The 12,503-nt window shown below is 33.0% G+C and overlaps 1 protein-coding gene across 1 annotated transcript; it reads left to right on the forward strand.

Moving 5' to 3' along the window:
* The first annotated feature begins 8,509 nt into the window (after positions 1 to 8,509).
* LOC128389950 (uncharacterized) lies at positions 8,510 to 11,681 on the forward strand. The gene is made up of 2 exons (XM_053349609.1): positions 8,510 to 10,772; positions 10,819 to 11,681. The coding sequence occupies exons 1-2, from the start codon at positions 8,510 to 8,512 to the stop codon at positions 11,679 to 11,681; spliced, it is 3,126 nt and encodes a 1,041-aa protein (XP_053205584.1).
* Positions 11,682 to 12,503: the final 822 nt, after the last annotated feature.

The following is a 12,503-nucleotide window of genomic DNA, read 5'->3' on the forward strand; positions in this document are numbered from 1 at the left end:
TTCTTTCTTTTCTTACACTTTATTCTTCTCTCTCTCTCTCTCTCTCTCTCTCTCTCTCTCATCATTTCCCGTTTCAAGCTTGAACATTATTCCCACCATTTGGTGAGATGATGTTTCGCCTCGTGATGATCAGTGGGAATGGAGGATCAATGAGGAGGAGGAGGATGGAGAAGATGATGAAAGATACAAGAAAAAGTGACGAAGCCAAAGTTATCTAATATTATACTAATAATAATACATCATAATCGATTCCCTTTCAGGCATTTTCAGGGCAAAATTCAGTCTTTCAGATTTTTCTCTCTCTTCATTCACCATGAGTTTTGTCATTTTCATTTCTCTTTATCTTTCTCGTTCTCTTTTTCTAACTCTTTTGTCTCTTCAACTCGATTCTACGATTTCAATTCAATAAATCAAACGATAAAAAAAAGGTTGACAATCAGAAAGTAAAAATGTTCAGAATCCAAATTCGGGAAATATCATGATAATATAAAGTTTTTTGTCTCATCTTCCTCTCTATCATCATCATCATCATCATTATGATCCTTTTGGTTTAAAGAGGCAAAAGTAATATGGATCAAAATTATTTCATCTGAAATGAAATTTCATCAACTACCTCAAACTATCACATCTCTCTGAGTGTCAATTGAATTTGAATCTGTTACAGATTTGAAATTGAATTTCTCAAAAGTAATCAGATTAATCATCAATTCAAACTGAATCATGATCAACAATCATGTTAAATATTACGATCCATTCACCTTCAATCAAAACCAAAGAACAATAAAAGTTCAATTTAATGTTTCGATTTTATTAGAACTTTTCTCCTCCCTTTAACCCTACTAATTTTCATCTGAATAATTTCATGAATTAATTGTCAACTTATATAAATATAAACTTCTAATTGTTTCGATAACGATTATTGTTATCATGTTGATCTTTCAATAGATTGAATTTGAATTAGAGTTTAAATCCAATTCTTTCAACAGAACTTTTTTTTGGTCATCTTACTTCATTTCGAGAATATTTTTATTGGATAACTGACCATTGTCCAGAATGTGATTGAGTTTCCCTTCTGAGTCTTTTATATTTGCAGTATATTGAAACTCAGCATGAGAATCAAGTTAATTGTTGTAGTTAATTTAATTTACTTCGGATACACACAGATTTATAACAGAAAAATTGATTCACACTTGAATTGACTTCGCAACAATTAACTTAATCACTTATTGTCTCTTTCTCTTGAATTTTTTTTTATTCCCAAACCAATGAACTAACCAAACAAGGCTTCATGACCCATGTCCAGCAATTGAAATCTACTACTGACCACCAGTAAAACCTTAATTGTTCAACAGTTTCAACTACAAATCCCTTTGGAATCAACTATTTCCTGATTTTGAAAATTTATGTTTTACAAGATGAACTTTGCTTCCGTTTCCGTTTCAAATGCTTAACGAAACAATTGAAGCAAAAGTATTTCAACTGAGAGAAAAAAAATAGAATCAGATAAACAATCAGAACTTTATCGTTCTCTCTCTCTTTTTTTTCTCTCTCTCCCACCTCCACCCTATGAACCGAATCATCTAAAAGCATCATCATGGCTGAGAGAAAACACCAAAAAAGATATATATTTCAGAATCGAAAAGAACTTTTTTTCTTCTTATAAAACATCTTCAACTCTTTTTTTTCATCTCCGAATTCATGTAAAAAAGTTCAATCCTCATGATAATGATTATGATGATCAGAATCAAGGGAATCAGTTTTTACTTTATTTCCACCTCCTGATCCTCCTCTTGTTCACTTCCTAAACACAAAATCAGCATAATTGTCAAAACTTTGTCAGTTTCACTTGATATTACCATTCACAATTCAAATGGCAGCTATCAAGTTACAGAACCAGAATTACCATGAAAAGTTCAGAGAAAAAGAAAAGCAAGAAAAAATAGGGAACTGATTTTTTCTCTCTCTTGAAACTCAAACTTTGAATATTAACTTTGCCACATGAAGCATTTCTAATGAATTCTCATCCCTCTTATCAATTCAAATTCTGTTTCTAATCATAATCGACAACAATGAAATCAGGTTCATTTAATGAAAATCATCATCATCATCATCATAACTCAGACTCTGATTCAGGGTTCTCATGCTAAAAACACCAATTCCAATCAACTGGATAATATTAATCTATCCCAGACTAAATCTGAGTAAATGATCATCAACCTGATATGAGAGTAGTATAAGAGTGTACCCCTTAAATGCAGGTCGACTTAAATGCACTTATGACTTAAAATGCACTTTTTGAAAAATGCACATTTCCTGTCCTAGTAAAAAGAGTCGGTAATGTAAATACATGAACATTTGTCTCAAAATTTATGTGAATTTCAAATGAATAATGTAAGATTATCTGAGTGATTAAAGATTTGAAATGAACAACATGTATTCAATATACTTGAGACACCCATTCACAATGATGGTGGCAGGACCCAGTGGATGTGGAAAATCATTTTGGGTGAAGAGACTAACTGAAATAGAGAGAAAACAATAAGTCCAGTTCCAACATTGATACCATACTTTTATGCAGAGTACCAACCAATCTTTAACGAGATGGAAAGTGTTCAGTTTATCAAAGGATTACCAGACAATTTTTTTGATAAGATTGATGGTAAAAATCCACATTTAATAATAATTGATGGCTTGATGCATGAATCGTCTAACTCAAAAATAGTATCACAGCTTTTTACGAAAGGTAGTCATCATAGAAACCTATCAGTAATTTTATTAGTACAAAACTTTTTTGTTAAAGGCGGTGAGTCAAGAAATATATCTTTAAACTCTCATTATATTGTTTTGTTTAAAAACCCAAGAGATAAATTAATTTAAACAATGTTAGCTAAGCAAATGTTTCCCGGACGTTAATCACAGTTCAGACAAATATTTGAAAACGCAATAAGAAGCCCGTTTTTTCATAAAAAGTCTCAATTTGATTTATTGATTTACGAGTATTATTGATACACAAAAAATATATGAACATTAATTTACTTAGTATGTACACCTCTTTATCAGCTTTTTTTTCTTGTATACAATAAGACCACAGGTACAATTTTGCGGCTTAACATTTTTCAAAAAATCGTTGACTTTTCGCATTTCACCTTCAAGTGTTAAAGCGATTTTCATACCGAAATCACAAACGTTGGCACGATCAAGTTCTAAGGGTTTCAACAATCGAGCAGCATCATTACCAACACAGGGGGCTAATCCAGAGATATTAAAGCTGTGGATAAACAGTCTTAGGTCATCATCACTAGAGATGTTTTTGAAATGAAAATTTTTATAATCATAGTAACAGGCTTGTTTGGTGTCAACGTCAAAACCAAATAAACCGTCCATATTGTCAATCATGATGAACACTTAATAGATGAGAATTTAAAAGAATTTGTTTGTACTATTTAGTTGATCACCTTTTTACGTTAAAGATCAGTTGAAAAATGATACTCGAAGATGAAAGATTACAGTCTACCAAAAATTACTAATATTGTCTCGTGTTGGGACTTGTGTCGAAGTATTATTATAAAAGGTGCTTCAGGAAAAACAAAGAAGAGATTCAATGCCGATGTGATCAGAGATAAAGGTAAATGCTTACTCGTATTTGAATCAGGGAAAATTAATGCAACAGGATTTAAAACTATAACTTCAGCAGGTGCATTTGTTCAAAAGCACTTCCCTCTTGATAAAATTAAATTTGTAAGAGTTTGTAACTACGTTGCTTCAGGGAAAATTTTACCGCGAATAGATGTAAACATTTTTGTTAAAGCAAATGATAATGTTTCATATGAACCCGAACTTTTCAATGGTATCTATTGGAGGGATGGTAAAGTATGTGTTATATACTTTCCAAAAGGCTCTTACATTATAACCGGAGGTAAAACTAGAAGACACTTACGACAGATTTTTGAAAAGTTTTTCTCTTGTATCTCTTTTGCTATAAAAAGACCAGTAAATCAGGAAATCAATTCAGTTTAAAGTTTTCTCTTCATCAACGTCCAACAATATCATACTTAGTTTTCAACTTAAAAATCAATATGCCTGTTTTGACCTGGAGCTCATTAAAGCCAATTGTTATCAACCCTGATTTGAAAATCACCGTTTCTTATGGAGTAGATGAATTCGGAGATGTTACTTGTACACGTTCGGACATTCGGTTTTACTACAACAATCATCCGACTCGTAATGGACTGAACCTCAAGCGATGGGAACTTATTCATCTTGGGAGATACATTTCTATGATGATCAAAGGAACTGCAGATGAATTGGAAAGTATTGATGAGCTTTCTATCGTTAAGCTTGACTCTGGTGATCTTCAATGTGAGAAGAGGTATGCAAAGCTGAAGATTGAAGCTAAATACTTTAATATTCTGGATAATCTGATTCCTGGTATAGTCTTACTTAATGAATTCGTTAAAGATCCACTTGGAAAATATCCAGCTTCTTTATTACAACAAGCGTGTTTATTCTCTAAATTTATTGATGGTCAGAATAAAAGTCCTATGATGCAATGGGAGGAAGAAGAGTTGCTTGAACCCGGGAAGCTAACGGATGAACAAAAGAACACCATGAAAGGGAAAGCGGATGAACTTTTCAATTTTTACTCAGCTTCCTTTGGAAAGATTGACGGTTTGTCAACAGATTTACCTTCATTTGTGGAGGTAATTTCCTCTGGATTTGCAGGAAATCTTGCAGATTTTGCGAAAGAGAATAAGATAACGTTTCGCTCTCTAATTATTGTATTGAAAATGATTTGTGATTGATTGTATTCATTTAACTTTATGAATCGATTTAATAAACTTGATTTTAATTGAACTTTCTGCTTGTGTGTTTACAAAATTTTATTCACCTTAAAAATGAATTCCAATATTTGTGCTTTTTTTGATGTTCAAGGTTTCCACAACAATGGTTTATTTATTCCACGTGAACTTGCTCTTCTTAGTGATCTATCAACGGTTCATTTTGCTATCGATCATCGTCAAAAAACTTGCGACATATCTGTGGAAAGTTCGTGGTCGATAGCCACGGAAACATCAATGGTTCATGGATTACCATTCGAATGTAATGGACATGGACTTCGTGTCAATCAAGCGACTAGTCTTCTTTCAACTTTTTATGGATCAAGTACCACGCAGGATGAGTTTCTCATGGCCTATGTCTCTCCTGATGCTGAAGGTGTTCTCCGTCGTATGGGGATTCCAAGGATCAAGATTAATTTAGCTACCAATCCACGAGGGACACCATGTCAACTCCATCCTGCTGATGCTAAGTATCAATGTGCATTGAAAACGGTTGTGCAAATGTGGCGTGAAAACCGTAATAAATGATTGAATTGTTTATAAATAAAAAGAATTAAAGAATTACATGATTACATGATTAAAGAAAAAACTTTTAAATTTTTATCAATAGACTTCAGGAATTTGAAATGAAAAAAACAATAAATCAATTTGCATCCACTTAAACTTTTCAAATTTTCCTGTTAAATATTTTCTTTCATCTCGCGAAATCGTAGAAATCCATTAGCTCGCGTGATCTCAGTGGACATGGATATCATTTAGCTCGCGAGGTAGAAGAAATCAACATTCTCGCGATACCTCTGGGACCTGTGAGCTCGTTTAACTCGCGAGACAGGCCCAGCCGCCAGGGTTTGACCGTAATGACAAACCAGTAGGATACTTACCTACCAAACGTATAAAACTTAGTTGAATTTTATTTCTAAAATTGGTCTCCGGTCTTCTCCGGAATTGAGAGTCATCATTTTCCATCAGTATTGATCAGAGTAATAAGTGGAATAAATTTCATATTGGGTGTTGTTGTTGGTGGGGAGAAAAAAATTTTTTCCCAAAAACTTCGGAAAATTGAATTAAATTTCTAAAATTGGTCTCCGGTCTTCTCCGGAATTGAAAGTCATCATTTTCCATTGATGATAATCAGTGGAATAAATTTCATATTGGGTGTTGTTGTTGGTGGGGAGAAAAAAATTTTTTCCCAAAAACTTCGGAAAATTGAATTAAATTTCTAAAATTGGTCTCCGGTCTTCTCCGGAATTGAGAGTCATCATTTTCCATCAGTATTGATCAGAGTAATCAGTGGAATAAATTTCATATTGGGTGTTGTTGGGGGGAGAAAAATTTTTTCCCAAAAACTTCGGAAAATTGAATTAAATTTCTAAAATTGGTCTCCGGTCTTCTCCGGAATTGAAAGTCATCATTTTCCATCAGTATTGATCAGAGTAATCAGTGGAATAAATTTCATATTGGGTGTTGTTGTTGGTGGGGAGAAAAAATTTTTTTCCCAAAAATTTTGGAAAAAATGGTTGGTTTGTTACTAAGGATGGAGTAAATTGTAAATGCATAATAATTCTTTTTCATCCATTTTTCCACAAATGCAATTCAGTTAAAATAGGTACGTCAATGCAAAGTACATTTTGTCAAATTTTTCTCTTCGTAATTACATTATTAAATTTTCAATATGGATCATGTTATAAACAATATACCTAATGTAAGTAAATTTCATGACTTAAGTTATGACAATTAATTTTTTACGATTTCTCAATCTTAGATTATTGAAAGAGCCATTTATTCTAGACTGAATGACCAATATAAAAGCTATGAAAAAGAAGGAGAAGATTTGGTACAAACAATTTTGGATTATGGATTTACTGAAGTTTTATCATACACAATTGGAGGTTACACGACTAATGATCAGATCAGAAGTATCCTTGATAGGCAAATGCCATCAGTGTTTCATCCAGCTTATCAATATGTGTGTAGTTTGAATGAAATCGATATTTTACTAGTACAAATCCGAAATGTGATGTATTGTATTGCTCATCAGATACCTGGTAGCCGTTCGATTATTTTGAATTAAATGTAAAATTGAGATAAGATTTGGAGAAAAAAACATGACAATTTATTACAGAGATGAAGATGTTACAATCAATTCAGATTCATTAATCATGAGTATTTTATCTTCAACGAGTCTCATATAATCAACAAGATAATTATAGTATTAGATGATTAGTAGCAATTAGTATTATCAACACGTATCGTAATTAGAGAAGCATTTTCAAAATTGAAAATATTAAAATTTAATCACATGAAAAATGGTCATTATTATCGTCGATGTACAGTCAAAATGACAATGATTAGTTTTAAAATTAATAGTCATACTTGATAGTGAATTCAATCAAGAGAAATTAAATCAAAATTTGGTCTTTTTCAGCAAATTTGAAAATTCATCACGAGATCATGAAATTTCCATCTACTCAATGGTAAAAAGTTTTATTTTCATAAATTCTCAATGCTAGACCAAATTTTGAATTTAATTTTCTTAATTGTGATTAGTTAATTGTTGAAAATTTCACTTATCAAAGTAAAAATATCGAATTTATTTCAATAATTTTAAAATATTGAAATCATTATTCTACAAGTCATTACTTCGTCGAAAGTATCGACGATATAATTTGACATCATCGCTATTTTTGACCCGAAGAAAATTCCAAAATTTAATTTTCATAGTTTTCAATTAGTAAATACATTGTTAAAAATTGTTCTAAGATTTTAATCTTAGTTTAATTACGTGTTGATTGTTAGCCTTACGTGCAAAATTATAATAACAGTACTTTCCGATTCAATCAAATTTTTTAATTTAATCAAGTGATCACTCAGTAAGTCTACATTATCACAACAAAAATGTTCACCGACTTCACCATCACTCGATGTAACCGAATTAACACAAGTTAGAGACACTTTTCGCTTACGCTCGTATTCATTGATGATAACTTGTATTCTTCTTTTGAGTGACGGTAGCTCCACTTGACGTTGTATTCTCCACAGAACAAATGTAAGATTTCTTGACAACTTTTTGTAAAAAACATCCATAGCACTTCGAAATTAAACTCTTTCTAACACTGAGATTTGCATAAAGTTGCTGAATTTTTTATTGCGCGTGTGTGACAAAAAATTGAGGTATAAATAAAATTGAAATATTCATATTTGATTTAGTTGATATTTATATTGCATTTTAAATCATAAGTATTATTTTAAATGTAAAACTAGAATGGATGATCAGGTATGTTTTCTTGAATCTGTGAATTTTTAAATTTAATATTTTAATATCTTTCTTATTTTAGGGGTTAAGATGTAGATTTTGTCAAATTGTCTTTGACGACTTAGGTGACTTCATAAACCATTCATGTTGTGACAATGATTCGTTGGATGAATTGCAAATTTACTTAACCAGTGGGTTATTCGAACCATCAACAATGTGACAACATGCAACAACAAAATGAAGATAACAACAACAACAACAACAACAACAACAACTTCAAGTAGTAGATGATCTTGCTGCAATTAGTCAGTCTATTGGTAGCTGTCCTCAGTGTAACCAGTTTTTCGGTGACTTTTCTACTCTTTTGGATCACACATGCTATCCAACACAACCTACAAACAACAGTGAAAACAGTAAAATGGAGATTGAAGGTTTAGTTTGTGAAAAATGTTCAACGAGATTCGACACAAATCAACAACTAGAAAGTCATGTTAAAATTTGTGGCTTGATACTTGCATCACCTAAAGTAACAGATATAGTTGAACTTTTCAATTTCACTTTGATCAAACAAGCATTCAGATCGAAGTATCGCTTATATTCAAGAAAATTTGATAAATGTTACACATTGGAAGATCTACATACCAACACTGTTCCAGATTTGAAAGCTATGGTTGAGTCATTGTCAAGAGAACTTGGCCCACTGAAAATTTCATTTTCAATTAACATTGTATTTGAAAAACTTGGTACGAAAGATTTCGTCACTTCGTATATTCATTCAATTTTTAAAGTTTATCTGAGTGAATGCGATGATTTGGATCAATTACTCATGGATAGTTTCTCTGAGATTCAAAGTATAATTGATCATTATACTGAGAGAGGAAGTGGTTTCATCATAGTTTGTATTTCATCTCTAGATGTTTATGTTGCATGGTATCAGCCACACCATGGAGGATGCCGTCTCCAGAAATTACCAAAGCAACTCTATGGAAAGAGATGTTTTGTAAGTCTTAACTGTAAGACAAGCTGTTTTATGTATTCAATATTAGCGAGTATATATGGAGACGTTGACAAACATCGCGTAACACAATATAATCGATACATCAATAACCATAATTTCTCAAAATGGACAGGAGATGTTACTCTTGAGCAGATAAACGGCTTTGAAAAGGTTAATGATATATCTGTAAGTGTTTTTTCATACAACTTAGATGGTAAATACATAATCCCTCTTCGTATTACCAGAGAGAAAAAGAGTAAACACGTTAAATTACTCTTATATGCTGATCATTTCTATCCGATTATAAGCTTACGTAGAGCCTTGAACAGTAAAACTAATAGAAGACGATACCACTGTGAAAGATGTCTACATGGGTATACTTCTAAAGAAAAACTTGCAACTCATCTGATTGATTGTGAAAATAGAGCCGTACAACGAGTGAAACTACCCGTGGTATCGAGGCAAACTCCATTTGCAGATTTGGTTAAGAGGAACTTGAAAAAAGAAAGCAAACACCCTTTCATCATTTATGCAGATTTTGAAAGTGTATGTATACCAACTGGTGATCCAAGAAAAGTATCTCGTCACGAGCCTAGTAGTTATGGTTATATAGTTGTTGACTGGAACAAACGTGTGATTAAGAGCGATTATAAACACGGAGAAAACATCATCAATGATTTCCTGAGTAGTGTTAAGCAAACTGAGAAGTGGTTAGATGATTACCTGAAACTGAATGCCTGCAAGCCAATGACGATCACATTTGATCAGACACAAAGTTTTAAAACTGAATGGAATTGTTGGATCTGTGGTGGTTTCTTGGGAGGAGATAGAGTTAGAGACCATGATCATTTTACTGGTGCATATCGAGGTGCAGCTCACAAGTCCTGCAATGTAAACTACTCCATTCCCAAAAGAATTCCAATTTTCTTCCATAACCTTAAGAACTATGATAGTCATTTACTTATTGCTGGAATGGACGGTAAAACCTTCTCTTCCAATATTACCATAATACCGCAATCTTTGGAAAAGTATATTGGATGGTATTCCGGTAATTTAGCTTTCCTCGATTCGTATGCTTTTTTACCTGCTAGCCTTGACACTCTATCGAAAGATTTAAGCCTAGTCGATAAGGAGCACTTTTTACGTCAAGAGTGGAAAACTCGTGATCTAACCGACCTTCTTGATAAAGCTGTCCTTCCATACGAATATTTGGACTCATTTGAAAGGTATGAAGAGAGAAATCTACCTGCAATAGAATCATTCTATTCATCTCTCACTGATAAATCTATTACAATTGAAATGTATGAAAGATTAACGCGTGTCTGGAAACAATTTAACTGCCAAAAATTGGGTGATCTGATAGACATTTATTTACGTTTAGATGTACTTTTGTTAGCCGCTGTTTTTGAAAACTTTAGAGAAACAAGTTTAAATGACTTTGCTATTGACCCGCCACATTATATGTCAGTTCCTGGTTTATCTTTTGCCTCAGCGATAAAGATGCTTAAAGTATCCCTGAAGATCTTTACTGATCTTGAAATGTACATGATGGTTGAGAACGGAATAAGAGGTGGTTTCACTACAGTGGCCAAGAGACACGTAAAAGCAAACAATAAATTGGTTCAATCATACGACGGAGGCGATCAAACATGGATTCTTTATTTTGACGTGAACAATTTATATGGCAAGGCAATGTGATGTTCTACCGTTTGGTAACTATCAATGGTTAGAGTCACGACAGTTAAACTGTTACCTATCTGTCGAAGACGATGCACCAACAGGTTACATTCTTGAAGTTGATCTAATCTATCCTGAGACACTGCACGATCTACATAACGATTTTCCACTTGCTCCACATAAAATGGTAATTTCAGATTCAATGTTAAGTCCAACCGCTAAATCTATTCTCGATGAACTAGACCAGAAGTCAACAAAAACTGAGAAACTTGTTGCTACTTTTCTTCCTAAAACCCGATATGTTATCCACTACCGAATGCTCAAGTATTACGTCAAACATGGATTGAAAGTGACGCATATTCACCGAGTAATATCTTTCCATCAAAAGCGTTGGTTATCACCGTACATCAACCTTTGCACCGAAAAGAGGAAACAAGCATCCTCTCCTTTTGTCTCATCCCTTTACAAGCTATTTGTAAACAGCAATTATGGTAAATTGATGGAAGATAAAAGGAAAAGAGTTAAAGTTGACTTGGTGACAACAGATACTATGGCTGCAAGACGAACTCGAAAGCATCTATGTAAAAACATGCGAATCCTCTCAGATGATAAAGTGCTTTTTCAAATGCTACCGGATACCGTTTTACTTGACAAACCCATAATTGTTGGTTTTACTGTATTAGAGTTGGCTAAACTTCATGTTTACACCCTCTACTATGATAGATTTAAATCTTATTTTCATGATAACATCAGTTTAGTATATTCTGATACTGATTCTCTCTTAGTTGAGATAAAAACTGACGATTTAGTTCGAGATATGGATCATTTTTCAGATATAATGGATTTCAGTGATCTTCCTGTTGAACACTGCTTGTATAGCAGTAACAATCGAAAAAATTGGATGTCTAAAGGATGAGATGAATGGTCAAGTGATTGAAGAAGTTATCGCTCTGAGACCAAAACTGTATGCAATCAAAACACAAAGCGAGGTTAAAAAGAGGGCTAAAGGAGTTCAAGGTGTTGTAGTTGAGAACCAGTTATCATTTGAGGATTATAAAAATTCTCTTTTCAATGTGAAAACAGTTCGAAGGACAACACGTAGACTGGGATCAGAAAATCACATTGTTCATCTATATGTAAACGATAAGATTGCTTTATCACCATTTGAAGATAAGCGTTACCTCATTGATTCTGTAAACTCTCTTGCCTATGGACACTACTCAATAAAACAATAATCTATTGAATTGTCTGTAAGATTTCTTCTTTCTCGCGAATATAGTGATATCAATTTACTCGCGATTAAAAGGATCTCATTTTCCTCGCGAATTATGAGAAATCCTCATTCTCGCGAGACCTGACCGATCACTGAATTTTTGAGCTCATGAGTTCGCGCCCACCCGGAGGAACTTGTTATTTCGAGTTCACATTTTATTTTTATTTTAATAGAGAGTAGTTTTTGTACATTAAATACTCATTTCTCGAATGGTTACAGCTTTTCATAAGTTTAAAGAAAGATTTTTTGTTCGACATCAGTACAAAAAGTAAACAATAATAGCCACAAGCTGATGAATCATCTCCTTGATATTTTGATTTCGATATTTGATAGAAGGAAACGCTTCTCTGCATGAATGATAAAATTTCAGGAGGAGGGGGTCGTCCGAAAGAGTCAAAGTAAATAGCTCTACGGTTACTGTCAATGTATACCGATACCCAATGTGAACCTGGTTGGTAAGAAGGA

This window comes from Panonychus citri, unplaced genomic scaffold (assembly GCF_014898815.1).
Source record: "Panonychus citri isolate SS breed McGregor unplaced genomic scaffold, ASM1489881v1 Contig00111, whole genome shotgun sequence".
NCBI classification, from domain to species: Eukaryota; Metazoa; Arthropoda; class Arachnida; order Trombidiformes; family Tetranychidae; genus Panonychus; species Panonychus citri.

Excerpts from the sequence above, each read along its gene's own strand:
- LOC128389950 (XM_053349609.1), top strand. The coding sequence starts at position 8,510 with ATGGAGATTGAAGGTTTAGTTTGTGAAAAATGTTCAACGAGATTCGAC. Across the intron at positions 10,773-10,818 it reads TGACGTGAACAATTTATATG|AGTCACGACAGTTAAACTGT; the intron begins GCAAGGCAATGT and ends ATCAATGGTTAG.